The sequence below is a fragment of the Macaca mulatta genome, chromosome 17 (assembly GCF_049350105.2).
Source record: "Macaca mulatta isolate MMU2019108-1 chromosome 17, T2T-MMU8v2.0, whole genome shotgun sequence".
Classification (NCBI taxonomy): domain Eukaryota; kingdom Metazoa; phylum Chordata; class Mammalia; order Primates; family Cercopithecidae; genus Macaca; species Macaca mulatta.
This window is the reverse complement of record NC_133422.1, coordinates 71667222-71683474: the sequence shown is the minus strand read 5'-3', so window position 1 is coordinate 71683474 and position 16253 is coordinate 71667222. Positions and strand designations below refer to the sequence as shown.

The 16253-nt window shown below is 40.4% G+C and overlaps 1 protein-coding gene across 1 annotated transcript; it reads left to right on the top strand.

Annotated features, from left to right (window-relative positions):
• Positions 1-281: 281 nt before the first annotated feature.
• On the top strand, positions 282-6384 carry KCTD12 (potassium channel tetramerization domain containing 12). The gene is given in 1 exon segment (NM_001266392.1): positions 282-6384. A coding segment is annotated over 1 exon segment (978 nt). The 5' UTR covers positions 282-402; the 3' UTR covers positions 1381-6384.
• Positions 6385-16253: the final 9869 nt, after the last annotated feature.

Sequence of the window (16253 nt, the reverse complement as noted above, 5' to 3'; positions counted from 1 at the left end):
GATCGCGAGCCGGGGTGGAGCCAGCAGCCCCGCGTGGCGTCCGCGTTTAAGATGCAAATCGAGTCCCCGCTCCCCCCTCCACCCGCCGGTAAGCTAGGCTCCGCCGCCGCCCACGCCTCCTGCGCGCCACGGCACCAGAGCCGGCGGCTCTACTTAAGCAGCGCGCGGGCCGCGACCCAGCACTCGCCTGGAGCGCGCGGGCAAGGCGGGCGGAGCGCACTGGAGCTCACGGGGGCGCACAGCGGCGCGCTCGCACTGCTCGGCTCAGCGCGGCTTTCGGAGGTGGCGGCGGGGCGCAGGGCTGAGCGAGCGTCCGGGCTTTGGGGCTCCGGGGAAGGCGGCTGCAGTTCTTGAGTGCAGCGCGGCTCCCCGCCACTGTCCCGGCCCAGCCACCTCTCTGTCATGGCTCTGGCGGACAGCACACGTGGATTACCCAACGGCGGCGGCGGCGGCGGCGGCAGCGGCTCCTCGTCGTCCTCCGCGGAGCCGCCGCTCTTTCCCGACATCGTGGAGCTGAACGTGGGGGGCCAGGTGTACGTGACCCGGCGCTGCACGGTGGTGTCGGTGCCCGACTCGCTGCTCTGGCGCATGTTCACGCAGCAGCAGCCGCAGGAGCTGGCCCGGGACAGCAAAGGCCGCTTCTTTCTGGACCGGGACGGCTTCCTCTTCCGCTACATCCTGGATTACCTGCGGGACTTGCAGCTTGTGCTTCCCGACTACTTCCCCGAGCGCAGCCGGCTGCAGCGCGAGGCCGAGTACTTCGAGCTGCCAGAGCTCGTGCGCCGCCTCGGGGCGCCCCAGCAGCCCGGCCCGGGGCCGCCGCCCTCGCGGCGCGGGGTGCACAAGGAGGGCTCGCTGGGAGACGAGCTGCTGCCGCTCGGCTACGCGGAGCCTGAACAGCAGGAGGGCGCCTCTGCCGGGGCGCCCTCGCCCACGCTGGAGCTTGCTAGCCGCAGTCCATCTGGGGGCGCGGCGGGCCCGCTGCTCACGCCGTCCCAGTCGCTGGACGGCAGCCGGCGCTCGGGCTACATCACCATCGGCTACCGCGGCTCCTACACCATCGGGCGGGACGCGCAGGCGGACGCCAAGTTCCGGCGAGTGGCGCGCATCACCGTGTGCGGCAAGACGTCGCTGGCCAAGGAGGTTTTTGGGGACACCCTGAACGAAAGCCGGGACCCGGACCGTCCCCCGGAGCGCTACACCTCGCGCTATTACCTCAAGTTCAACTTCCTGGAGCAGGCCTTCGACAAGCTGTCCGAGTCGGGCTTCCACATGGTGGCGTGCAGCTCCACGGGCACCTGCGCCTTTGCCAGCAGCACCGACCAGAGCGAGGACAAGATCTGGACCAGCTACACCGAGTACGTCTTCTGCAGGGAGTGAGCTCCCCAGACCCCGTCGCCACTCCGGCGCCCACTCCTTTTCCTGCCCGAGAGATGATTACAGAGCCTCTTGTCCTCGCTCTGTCCCCCAGCTGCCCCTCTCCCAATCTCCCCCTCCAGTATTAGCTGGCTGAGACCTGTCCGCCCACCTTCCCTCCACTTCAGAACCTGCAGCCGCAGATCCTCTCGGCTGCTTCATCTTCTTTGGACCTCCTGAACCTAGAGAACCCAGAGGAACCCCCACCCCACCCCCACCTACCACTCCATGCTTCCTCTACTCCCTGCTTCAAACCGCCCCTCCCCCAGATGGTACTTCAATCTGGATCTATTGGGGCAGTGTGGCCACAGAGTCACCAAGTACCTGGGAATGATTGAATTGTTCAGAACCTGATTGGAGCATGTCCAATGTGCGGAAGATTTCCTTGAAATCTTCTCAAGCTCTTAAGACTCACTGGGGGTTGAAGAGATCAGGATTGTTTCCACTGTCTGGGGTTAGCGTTTTACAAGGTCATTACACAGTCTTTTTGACCTCTTTTGAAGGTAGAATTTTAGAAGGCTGGATGGAAGATTCTGAGCCTGGAATTAGGACCCCATGGAGGCAGTCCAGTAACTAAACGAATAAAGTTTTGAAAAGTTACACGTGAAGTAGAAGAATCTAGTGCTGGGACAGTAAAGGATCTTTTCTCGTACAGAATGAAAAGGTCTCAGCCTGTGGCTTAAACTTATAGAAAGTGATCCTCCTGCCTGCAGAGGCACCCTTTTCAGCTGTTGCTCGCCAGAAGCCCTTGATGCCAGTGGTTGACATGGCAGCAGTTACTGGCAAGAGGGAGAAGGGACACTGCCGCCTAAGACTGCAAGGCTGCTCAGGTCTCCAAGCGCCGTAGGGAGGTCACCTGGCAGTGACTGTAGGGAGCTGGGTCATAGTGCACGTCGTGGGTATTAGGAAACGCCTGTATTCTTGCAATGAATGGCAGTAGGACCTTCCTTTAGCTGTAAGACTTGGTGGGCGGGGTGGGGTGGGGAGGGAGGAAAGGGTAGGAAGGGTGGGAAGGGAGAAGCTGACATACTCGTTTATGATTTGAAAGTTGGAAATTTGTACCATCTGTTTTGAGTACATGCACATTTTAAAAATATCATATAGTAAATGCAAACATGCCAAGCATTTTATAAAGATTAATAACAGACCTACTCTTAACTGGCAGTTTGTTGAACTTACTGTTTTGAGTTCTAAACTTAGAGTTATTAATGCTTATATATAATCTAACCAAAGAGTTACCCAGTAGGGTTTTAGTTTTTGAACTTTTATTTTCATGTTGATTATAAATCCTGATTTTAAAATCTGTTGAGCAAAAGAAGTTTCATTTTGGTTACTTAGACCTAAGATCACTTATTAAAAATCCTTATTTTCTCCAAGCCCAGCAAATGTTGACTTCTGGGCAAACCTGAAAACCTGAAAATACCACTTTCATGCAGTTTGTTTGAAGTTAAGCGAAATCTTTTCAAATGACAGAGCTGCAGAGAACTCAGCACCAAGGGCTGCCTATCTGTAGATAGCTGTAAAATGGAATATTTTTAAATGAAGGCAAGTAAGTACTTAAAAGTGAGCTGAGCAATAAAATGGTCTAATAATAGGTAAATGCAACAGAAACAGAAGGAGACCTGGTTGCCTTATGCCTTTACTCTTACATGGAATAAATTCCCAATGCATATCCTATGTACACCATAAGTGAAGGGAAATAAACCTCGTCATGCTCCATGCTGTGAGGTGTCCTTTGAATATTCTGTGATGATGGAGAAGCCTATTTTGTTTTGTTTTCAGCATCTTTCTCTGATGTACGTTTTTAAGGATTTTGTAAGAGCTGTTTTCAGTGTTTAAATTAGTGCTATTTTTCCTTGTTTTTAAAAATGAATCTCGTACTGTATCTTACTATGTCCATACAGATGTTACAAATTGGAACAGTTTTATTCTTAGACTCATGTGATCCAAGCTGTATATACCATATATAAACATTTTACATGAATCATTTAGTTTTTTAATTCATTTACTAATGCTATAAAATTTCCTATATTACCCCAGTAATTTGCATCAGCTGGTGTATATATAAAGCAACATGTTTTGATGAGTTTCTTACATCCTTATCTATGGGGAAATTGGGTTAGGAAAAAATACATAATTGTAAAACTGAGTTTGCTCTATACTTTTTTTCTTGAGTATTAGTTGTGTTTACTAATCATATGTTGATTAACTGTCTACTTAAAATCAAGGTACCTGTATTTTTAATCCACTAATTTTTTTTTTCAGTTGGGAAATAAGAGTTGAAGTATTTTATTAGACTAACATTTTTTGAAAAGTAAAATTGACTTTATATACAAAGCCTGTAATTTTGGGCAAAATGGAAACGCTTCTAGGAAGTTGTGCTTGCTTGTGTGTTGAGTTTGGTCTCAGACTAAATAATGCATCAGAATTTATCTGTTTGAAGCCTGAAATAATTTGGGACTCTTATTCACTGACCAAAATTCAGTGTTACAGAGATTTCTCTACCCTGCGTGGTATTTTGTTAGATTGTTCAACAGGAAGCACATGATTGAGAACATCTTGGGACAGATCAAAACCACTGACAGATGGCAAGACTCGGCGATTCTGATTTCCCTTCTCAAATCTGCTCAACTCCAAGAGTCTTGAGAAACTGCTAAAATTTTGCCTCTGTCACTCAAGTCTTACAAATGTTATCTTGTAAACCTCTGAGTTGAACTATTCCACTGTCTTGTACATAGGCATCTTATTCACTCCACCCTGTCACACCCAGCACCCCCTACATTATTTGAAAGACTGGGAATTTAATGGTTAGGGACAGTAAATCTACTTCTTTTTCCAGGGACCACTGTCCCCTCTAAAGTTAAAGTCAATAAAAGAAAACTGTCTATTTTTAGCCTAAAGTAAGGGCTGTGAAGAAAATTCATTTTACATTGGGTGGATAGTATAATACAAGTAAAATAACTTGACATGAACACTTTTAGATCGCTTCCCCTCCATGGGCTTTGGGCCACAGAATGAACCTTTGAGGCCTGTCAAGTGGATTGTAATCACCTGTAAGCTGTAATGGTGGAGGTATTGTGGGTTCATTTGAGTTAGCCTTCCAAAGATACCATTCAAATAACCTGGGAGAATGTCATAAATTATTGAGATAATTATCACTGCATGAATCTGATTCAGAAGCATGCATTTACATATGTTACCCTAATTACCATTTGATGACCATAAATACAAGTGAATGACATTAGACTTTTAGTAGCAAACTTAATTTTTAAAAAGGAGTAGACAATAGTGGTTAAAAACAAAAAAAAGGTACCAGGTTCTGTGTGTTTGCACCAAGTAATTGAAATGTTTTTTGTTTAAATGTGGACCATGAACAGTATTCATTCTAGTTTTTCAAATGATATACTGTAGAAAATATTCCTTGAAGATGTGAGATTTAAAATTTTTTCCCTTTCAATGTTGTTTGTATTGTATTTCTTATTTGGATTTTTTGATTGATAGCACAGTGATAAGTTATAATACTAGACAAAATTGTCTTCTCTTTCAAACCAGAGCCATATATATGTCTGTATATATGGGACCTGCTGCTTCTCTGAGGAAATGCATAATCTGTTAATACTCAGACAAAATGAGCAATTGGCAGTGCTCATAATATATTCCAATTTTTATTGGAATTTTCGATGGAATGTTATTTCAATAAAGCCATGTAAGGTGAAACTTTGATAACTTCTTACTCTTCAAGTTAGGGTAAATTCTGATCCAATATTCAAATCATTTGTGTACTCCCACATGCAAAATGCTAAATTACGATGCAGACATTAAGAAAAGTATTGACTGGAGGGGTTGAATTCATTGAGAGTTTATTTTATAGTCTAAATCACAAATACTTTACTCAATTTAGTTTTTAAAATAGTAAACTGAATATTTTTGTTGTAAGCCTATCAGAATCAATCCTTTGTTTGGAATTTTTTTCCTGTTTTTCCTTACTATAAATCATTTAAAAACTGAATTAATTTTCTTAGAATTTTCTTAGATGGCCTGAGTCCGTCTCTTGAGAAATAAGTAAAATACTCTTCTTTTCAGTATCTGTAGCACCTGAAATAGGTCTTTGTATAGCCAGAAACAAGTTATGTTGAAGTTAACTTTTCTTTGTCACAGTTTTGGACAATAAAAATCTAAAAGTATTAACACTTGATTTTCTACTGGGGCCCTTGAAACTTGTATGGAAGAAATTCAACCAGAATATCTACATTATAGTATAATCATGTATGGTAGGAAGATGGACTAGTTAATCAAGATTTGTTGTCACTTACATTTTTAGTGATTTTTTTCCAAACCAATTTTTTAAAAATTCTAAATGTGTTTTGAGGTATGTGTACATTAATTGTAATGGAAACTATTATACAACTGTTTTTGTGACTTTATAGGCAGGTAAATTTTGCTATTACTATTGAATACCAATGACAATTCATTTATGACCACTCAAACAGCGTTAGGAACCATTTAGTGACAAAGGATTAAAGCATCATCGTGGATGTTAATTTTGAAGATGTAAATTATATGTTGTTTAAATTTTTCCAGGCATCTGAAAACCTTATCTGCTAGACAATGTAAGATTCACACAGAGTTATCTGGGATTCTGAAATTTTAAGTAGTACATATCATTAAACCATTTTCTCTAAATGTAAGAAGAGGAGAAAAAATTGTTATCAGATTTTTCTAATGACACAGAAATGTAAGAAAAAAATCCCTTTATATTGAAAAAAGATGCAGTTGAAGTCTTTTCAGACGTGCCCAAACTTTGAGAATTTCTTCAACCATCTAATGCTGTGAAGGTTTTTGTTCTCCCTGTTCACAACCAGTTGTATAACAGAAATACTAGCTACTGTTTTCCTTCCTGTGTGTGAAATAATGAATCATTGATTATGTGACTTGTTATGTATTCAATTAAACACTAAAGAATAAAACATTCACTCCTTTAATTATTCCTCTTGGCTCCTTGGCATGGAATGGCTTGAACACTGGTCTAATTTCATTTATGGGGTTCTCTAAATACTGGCAACACTTCCCAAATTGTTGTGCGACTACTGGTGAGCATTATGCCATCAGAACTCTTCACCAAAGAACCGACCAGCAGGAACAAGCACAAACAGCTTCTTTCCCCAGAGTTTATTGTCAAGAATGCCCAGGCGGTCCGGTACTTAATGTGGAAGAAATGTTTTTCGCAAACACTTTCTTTGACTTCTTTGCAGCATATGCCAATTGCTGTGTATAGGAACAAGGAAATAGAAGCTTTGAGATGTGCTTTAATTAAAAGTACAGTTCATGAGAAGGTTCTAAAAAATCTTGGGAAAGAGAAGCTGCATTTTTGACGTGGGGACACTTTACTGCATAATCTCTAGTGGTTGATGTTCCTCCTCTCTAAAGAAGGCACAGTGCTGCTAAGATTGAGAAATCACAGAAACTCAAGTCATCTGGGTTATGGCACCGGAAGCCATGAGTCGGGCGGGTAGAGTGAGCCAGGCTTCACCCTTCCTCTTTCCTTTTGCCTGTACTTCCTCTGGATAGCTTTTGTTTTAAAAGTGTTTGTGTGTGCATAGACACATTATTTTTTGAAAATTCAGTACAGATTAACCCTCCTCCAGTAACCCATAGTTTTTCCTAGAGGCCAACTTTTTTCTTTTCCATAGAAATCACACCCATTCTGTGTCTTGCTTTCTGTTAACCACATATCCTGGAGCTATTGCAATGCATGAACATGTAGCCGTGATCTACCTCATTTTGTCTGATAGCTACTCGATATTCTGTATGATACGCCATTGTCTAGATGTGCTGTCATTTATTTTGCCCGTCCTTTATTGATAGGCATTTAAATTGCCAGGTATTTTTTCCTACTCCAAAGAGTGCTGTACTGAATGCCTTTTTACATATATGCAAATATATTTGAGTCCAGCTTTTTTTGTATGAAGTGATGCCAAGAGAGAAATGACCAGGAGGCACTTTTTCCTTCTTGAGGAACTATGGAAACAGTGGGATTCACTGGAAGCTCTTTAGGAATCGGTGGGGGTGGTATGAAATCACTCTAGAGTCATTAGGTATGTAAGTGTGAAGTTTTATGGAGCTTTTATATTGGAAACAAGGCCCCTTCCCTTTGTTTTGTACTTCCTTTCAAATTTTATTTTATATTTTTTAAATGAATTATGACCAATACTTTGGTTTTTGGTATACAGTGTATCTAGAGAAGCCATATTATATCCCATACTTCTTAAGGAGGCACCTCAGGGGGATTTGGAAAAGGATGGGAAGCTATAGAAGAAATATGGGGTGCCTTCTGGAATCTCAGTTTTACTAATTAAGATATGTACCTATGGGTAGGGGAATTAGGTCCTTCCACTGGTAAGTGATTTATACAAATCTGTTTCATTTTATGGAAAGATTGAGAAATTTTCATGAATTTAAGAGAGAAAACCCTACATGTTAAACACACTCTGAACTTGTAAAATCCTAGGAATGAGTTCACCTTCTTCTGCCATTAGGAACTTGGTGATGGTGGTAGTGGTAGAGTTGAGAACTTCTGTTGGCATACACTGGGCTTGAGTTTTGAGGGATAGTTTAGGGAAAATGTCAGCCTCCTAAGTTCTCTGCTTTACTATGCTCAGGTAAGAAGTTTCAATGTCCCTTTGGGACCCAAAGGCACCTTCTTTACACTCACAGATCTCCTAAGAGTAGCAGATGGGGCGAAGTAGAAAAGAGGTCATCAAGGCTGTTTTAGGCCATTAACTCTTAACTTGTCTGCTGCAACTTTCCCCCTTGTATAGCAGCCATTGAGGATTCATTTCATTCATTGAAAATCTCTTAGTACTTACTGCGTGCCACACTGTGCCAATCTGTTAGGGAAACAGGGATGACTAAGACACAGAAGTGCTGAGGATTAGTAAGAGAGCCAAATAAAGATAGAATAACTTGGTATTCAGAGCTAAGATAGTCTGAGCAACTGAGGGAGTCAGAAAGGGGGATACCTAAGTCATATCTTAGGCTTTCTAGAGGAGGAGAAACCAGAGCAAAGGCTTAAAAGTGAAGAAGAGAAAGAGGAGAGGCCTGCTAAGCCCAGGTCAGCTTAGTGAGGAATGATCAGGAGACAGCAAGAACTAGAAGCAGCTCAGTGTTGCTGAAACCTCATGGCAAAAACAAAAAGCCCTCTATGCCCACCAAAACAACAACAACAACAACAACAACAACAACAACAACAACAACAACAACCACCAAACCAAACCAAAACCAACCAGCCAAAAAAAGCATGGTCAGAGAAGCAGTAAGAGCCAGATCAGGGTGAGCCTCACATAACTCATTATAAGATTTAAACTTTGGTTCTCAAGATTTGCTGAAGAATTTTAAGCAAGGTTTAAGGTAGTCAGAGAATTCAATTCTGCAGAGACCGTTTGGGGGCTCTGCGAGGGATGGGTTTGATAGGCATGGCCAGGAGTCAGAAACCAGGAAGGAGGCTGTTTATGGGAGTCCAGATGAGAGGACCACATGAAGCCATGTGCAGATCTCCTGGCTGCAATGGGGGTGGTGGGGAATGGGTCAGGTTTTGTTCATCTTTCTTCTCCCTTCAAACCTGTCAGGTTATGCATGAGTGAGATTTGCAGTAATATTGGACACACCATGTTTGAATGAGAAACTCTGTTGCTTTGTTAATCCCTAGGTCTCATCATCAAGAGACGTAGAGTCTTTAGAGAGACCCCATCAATTATTTAGTAGGCACTGTGTTGAGCACCTATTATTATGCGTACAAAGTCCCCAAATGCAAAGTCATCCTTTCAGCTTCAACAACCATTAATTGAGCCTCTAATATATTTGAGACACAGCCTTCTCCTTTACCATCACCAACAGAGAGCAAAATGGTCAACTGGCCAAGTACTTAGAGAAGTTAAAGTATTTCTATAACTACCAGACACGACAAAAAACTTAGCATCCTTGGGCTTTACACACATTTCATGGTTGAAATTTTATGAACACTGTCTTTCCCTCACAATTCTGTTAAATACACTTAACAACTACTAAGAATGATCTCCGCTTCACCCTCCCTCCTTTTTTTCAGAGTGAAAAAGATGAAGCATAGGAATGATAGATTCCAAAATTAATTATTTCGAATTGTCTTTTGTTAGAGTAACTGACATTTCCCCACTTATTTATCATTTCTTTTTTAATTATACTTTATGTTCTTAATAATTCATTATCCTTCTCCATTCTGCTTTCTAGGTGGATGAGGGAAGAGTAGAATCCAAAGTTAGAGCAAGCTCTCACTTCTGTATGTAGAAAGAAAAGGGCGGTGGAAATATCTTCTTGCTCTGTCTTTTCTTTTTGAAAAGCATTGAATAAAAAATCACGGTTTTGAAGCAAAAGGAATGCAAGAGAAATGAAGAGTTTAGGCTCATTGATGACTTGGGTTGCTTGCTTCTATTATACAGAGCAGCCCTAATTCTGTTATATAGTGAGCTCACCCTTGACATCTATTTGCCCATTTATAGAACAGAAAAAGCATTTATTTTTCTATTTTGCCCCAAGGCTCAACATAGTACATAATATGTAATAGAGCATCAATAAAGGTTTGTTGAATAAATTAATGAATGCTTATGTTAGTTCATTTTGTTTTCACATACAGGGAGAAAAAGAACTAACTTGAAATTTGCCAGTCTTTGCTTTTTTTTTTTTTTTTTTTTTTTTGAGACAGAGTTTTGCTCTTATTGCCCAGGGGTGTGGAGTGCAGTGGGGCAATCTTGGCTCATCACAACCTCTGCCTCCCGGGTTCAAGCGGTTCTCTTGCCTCAGTCTCCCGACTAGCTGGGATTACAGGCATGCGCCACCATGCCTGGCTAATTTTGTATTTTTAGTAGAGATAGCGTTTTTCCATGTTAGTCAGGCTGGTCTCAAACTCCTGACCTCAGGTGATCTGCTCACCTCAGCCTCCCAAAGTGCTGGGATTACAGGCGTGAGCCACCACACCCGGCCTCAATCTTTGCTGTTTTTTTTTTTTTTTTTTTTTTTGAGACGGAGTCTCGCTCTGTAGCCCAGGCTGGAGTGTAGTGGCCGGATCTCAGCTCATTGCAAGCTCCGCCTCCCGGGTTTACGCCATTCTCCTGCCTCAGCCTCCTGAGTAGCTGGGACTACAGGCGCCCGCCACCTCGCCCACTGAGTTTTTTGTATTTTTTAGTAGAGATGGGGTTTCACCGGGTTAACCAGGATGGTCTCGATCTCCTGACCTCGTGATCCGCCCATCTCAGCCTCCCAAAGTGCTGGAATTACAGGCTTGAGCCACCACGCCCGGCCAGTCTTTGCTTTTTAAAATAACACTACCAAAGATCAATAATCCTCCTTTATACCTATATATTTGAAAAAATATAACTAGTTTCATAAATATATAAAAATGATTATCCTTTCATCTGACTTGAAAGTCAGAAAGATTAGGATGAGAACTAATTGATTCAGGTATCTTTTTTTCTGAATCGTTATTACAGGGCAGCTGCTCCAAAGCCCCATGTGAATTTCTGGCTAAAGGAGAAAATGCACAACAATGTTTCCATTTTATGATGAAAGTCAAGCTCACTGACAGCCATATTATATACTTTCCTCTGGGGCTATTATTTGGTACAGATTTTTGAAAATCTTAACTGGAAAGTTTCAAAAGGTGCCTCTAAAAGTTGTAGGAAAGAAATTTGACCTCCCTGAAATGCTGGAGTATACTATTTCAAATGTTCTGTTGGTGAGAGTTGTGGGTTTTAAAAATGACAGTTGCAAGTACTTAAAATAAATGATCTGTTCAGTGATGCTCTGACCTTACAATAGTGAATATATTTTTTTCCTGCTCAGAACTCCATGTGTTCAAAGTATAAGTTCTCTTCATGAGCTAATGTCAGAAATGGAGCTGTTAGTTAAAATTTTGCTCACTAGTTTTGGGAATGTTACTTTAAAAACATAAGTACAGCAAAAACCAAAAACCAAGAGTGAAACTTTATTGTCTTGTTGTTGTATTTCTCCTCTGTAACATATACATAGTCTCCTTCCCCCAGTATCTAAGAAGAACTCTGAAAAAAGTTTCATGTTATTATCATTTAGTTTAATTCTAGGTTTGAGTCAATTTGGGGATAAATAGGCAAATAAATATTTTTGTGTTAGCTCTAACAGTTGAAAAGAGCTTTTGGGGTCTTGAATTCTTTGACATTCATCTTTAACTTCATTTTACTTTGTGGATCCAGACACAGTTGGTAAATCTACCAGCAACTTCCCAGTTAAAAGGATGATATTAGTGGCTATGAACTGAATGTGTGTATTCCCTCCAAATTCATATGTTAAAGTCCTAACTCCCAATGTTACTGTATTTGGAGGTAGGTCTTTTATGGAAATAATTGAGGTGAAATGCCATCATAAGGGTGGATTCCTCATCCAATAGAACTAGTATCGTTACAAGAAGAGGAAGAAAAACCAGAGTTCACTCTCTCCTGCTTACAAAAAAAAAAAAGAGTTCATGCGAGCACAGAGAGCTGGTGGCCACTGACAAGTCAAGAGAAGAGGTCTCAGAATGAAACACACTCTGCCGGCACCTTGATCTTGTCTCCCCAGTTTCCAGAACTGTGAGAAATAAATTTCTGTTGTGTAAGCTACACAGTCTATGGCATTTTGTTATGGCAGCTGGAGCAGACACATGTATTAACTTTCGTTTAGTTATAGGAAACTAATCAGAAATGGTCTTTAGCCAAGAAAGAGTAGACAGAGGGAGTCACCTTATCTTGAAAAAAGGTTGAAGTTAATTTAAAATTGCCACAGGCTTTGGAGAGAAACTGTGTGGAGCTCACTGCTTTAATTGTGACATGGCATTACCTTACAGGGACATTTTAAAACGAGGGCTCGGAGTTGTATGGGGGTTACTGTTGTTGTATGGGATTCTGTGAAGGAAGTTGATACTGGAGACATTTAGTAGCTGTCATCACCATCCAATTCGGTCCTTGTCTTTCATAAAATAAGAATGTCTGAAGTTCTCGTACAAAAAATGATATAAAAATGTTTTCCCCAATTCCAAAGTTTGCAGTTTTATGAGAGTTGAACAAAGAGGCTATTGGCTTATTAATTTTGAACTTAAAAGGAATTTTTGGTAGCTTATTACTGAAGATATGTTCCAAAGAAGTTTCTGTAGTCCTTATGGGCTGTGGACAGCTAAAATAGAGTTTATTAATAAGGCTAAGACTATGGGAAGCTAAAATTAACCTTATTAGTACAATTTTATGGAAATTCTGTCTTAGTAGTTAATATTTTGTATCTATTAAACCAAAAAATGGTTTAGTCTAAAAGCTAACAGCTTTAAAAATGATTAGTATGCTTTTGTTTTAATATCATTTAGCCAATTTATATAGTATGTTTTTAAGCAAAATGAGATATTTGTTCAAATAAATTTTCCAATTTTGCAGATACAAAAACATCCCAGTCTAGTCAACAACCTTATATTCTCTCCATGTACTCTTTGAGACAACCAGAAGCCTCTTTGCACAGAAGTTGCTTTGTCTGTTGAAAAAGAAATAGAGGAAGAATGGGGTTACTCAGGCATTGGGTAGGGGGAATGTATGAAGCATAACTATGAAATGACAACATGCTCTTTTTATTTTTTTGTATTTCATTTCATTGTAAATTGGCATATAAAGTTGTATATATTTATCTTCTACGAGATGATATTTTACAATATATATGTTGTAAAATGGCTGAAATGAGCTATTTAACGTGCATTACCTTTTTTATGCTGGGAACACTTAAAATCTACGCTCTTACCATTTTTTTTAAATTTCTTGTCCACAGCATGAATACTCCCTTAGAGTATTCATGTATTTTAAAGAATACGACACATTATTATTAACTGTAGTCACCATGTCGTACAATAGGTCTCTTGAACTTAACTGAAATTTTGTCTCTTTTGACAAACGTCTCCTCCCCACCAAGCCCTCCCTGTCCCCCACTGCTCCAGGCCCTGGGAACCACCATTCTACTCTCTACTTCTGCTAGTTCAGCCTTTTCAGGTTCCACAAATAAATGACATCATGTGGCATTTGCCTTTCTGTGCCTGGATTATCTTACTAAACATAATGTCCTCCAGATTCATCCATGTTGTTGCAAATAACAGAATTTACTTCTCTTTTATGGCTAAATGGTATTGCATTGTGTATATACACCACATTTTCTTTATCTACTCATCTGTTGATGAACACTTAGGGTAATTCCCAGTCTTGGCTATTGAGAATACAGCTGCAATAAACATGGGAGTGCAGATATATCTTTGGGATACTGACTTCATTTCCTGTGGATATATACCCAAGGAGTGAGATTGCTGGGTCATATGGTAGTTCTATTTTTAATTTTCTGAGAAACCTCCATACTGTTTTCCATAATGGTTATACTCGTTTACATTCCCACCAATAGCGTGCAAAGGTTTCCTCTTCCCCACACTTTTGCCAATACTTATCTCTTGTCTTTTTCCTAATAGGCATCCTAATGTGTGAGGTGATATCTCATTGTGGTTTTGATTTGCATTTCCCTAATGATTAGAGATGCTGAGCATGTTCTAATATACCCATTGGCCATTTTTATGTCTTCTTTTGAGAAATGTCTATGTCTATTTTGGCCTTTTACCCATTTAAAAATCAGATTATTTGGTTTCTTGCTATTGTGTTGAGTTCCTTATATATTTTGTGTATTAACCCCTTATCAGATGTGTAGCTTGTGAATATTTTCTTCCACTCTGTAGGTTGTCTCTTCATTCTGGTGGTTGTTTCCTTTACTGTGCAGAAGCTGTTTATTTTGATGTAATTCCATTTGTCTATTTTTGCTCAAGTTTCCTGTGTGTTGAGGTCTTATCCAAAAAATCTTTGTCCATACCCATGACACAAAGTGTTTTCCTTATGCTTCTAGAAGTTTTACAGTTTCAGGTCTTACATTTGTCTTTAATCCATTTTGAGTTGCTTTTTGTATATGATGTGAGATAAGGACCTAATCCCATTTTTCTGCATGTGAGTATCTGGTTTCCCCAACACATTTATTGAAAAGACTATTCTTTTTTCAAAGGTACTTGGTACCTTTGTCAAAAATCAGTTGGCTGTGAATGTGTGGATGTATTTCTGGACTTTCTATTCTATTCTTAATGGTGAGCATTTTTCATATGTTTATTTGCCACCTGTATATCTTTCTTCATAAAATGTCTATTAATACTATTTGTAAATGCCATTCTTCAAAACAATCCTTTTGGGAGACTACATTTATTTCAATAAGAGCTACAGGAAATCAATTTAAAATAATGCTTAGCAGATTATTAGTCAATAGAAGGGAGAGGCTATCTGTTAAAAAATGTTGATGTTGGGGAAGATATAAAAGTTCTGGAGATGCGTGGTGATGATAGTTGCACGACAATATGAATGTACATAATGCTATGAAACTGTACACTTAATACTGGTAGGAATGGCAAATTTTATGGTATGTATATTTTACCACAATAAAAAACAATATGGACTTAATGACGATAGCATGACAATGTAGAACATTACAAAGAGAATAAAAATTCTTGCGTAAACTTGCCAAAAAAATGTTAACATTGAAATCACCTCCAGATATAATGAGGAACTATGGAAAGTCATTCCTTTAGTCGTGCTATGCCAGTAACATAATGCTCCAACATATTAGCAATTCTTTATTTGGAAAAGTTATGAATCACACAATAAAATCAGTCTACTAACTTTTGGTAACCTTTTAATTTCTGAAAATTTGAGATGATCTGTATCAGTATGTGCTTACATTTGTATCATGTGATTTTCTATTTTTGGTGCTTTGTCCTTCTCCATTAGCTCAAATAATTAAGAGTTGGTGCTCAAATTGAATTGAAATGAATTTCCACCTAATTTGGAATTTCAAAGGGCTTTGCCAGAACATTATAATTCCCATCCCACAAGTCAGAGGAAGAAATGAAAGAATTAACATTTAGAGTCAGGAACCAAGTTTGCATTTCTAATGTTAAGAAAGGGTCTAGTATTAGCCAGGCATGGTGGCTCACAACTGTGATCCCAGCTACTCGGGAGGCTGAGGCATGAAAATCACTTGAACCCATGAGGCAGAGGTTGCAGTGAGCTGAGATCATACCACTGCACTCTAGTGTGGGTGACAGAGTGAGACTCTGTCTCTAAACACTGTCAGTGTTATATAAATTAATTTAATCTTTAGAGGGTTTAAAGCATAAGAACAGTCTTTATGGACTGCAAAGGTATACAATGGAAAAATCACAGTTGCGATTTTAGGAGATTTCAGAATAAATAGATTCCACATGACTTGAAGCTATACATGTGATAAATTCTGCAGAATCCCCCAAGGTTCATCCGCACCAGCCTGCAAGCATGAGATTCTGTCTCAGCTGTTTTGGTGCCGGCTTCCTGTGGGAAGTTGACTCTAAGGTGGAGGTTGCCAACTCAGGGGGAGGAAGATGGTCCAGAGTAATCAATTGTAAACTTGCGTAAAAATTTAAGCTGGGAAGAATATATAGCAGGTGGCTGAGAAGACAACCCCTTTGAAGTAGTTTGGGAGACTAGCCATAGAAATAGAGCAGTGCTTCTCAAGTGGTTAGGGTTGGAAACTTCTTCCCCCTCCCCAGGGAATATTTGGCAATGTCTGGAGTCATAACTTGGGAGAAGGGTGCTTCTGGCATCTAGTGAGCAGAGACCAGGATGCTGCTAAATATCATATTAATGAATAGGACAGCCTCCACAATTATTTGGCCCTAAAGGGTGACAGTTCTGAAGTGATGAAGCCCTATG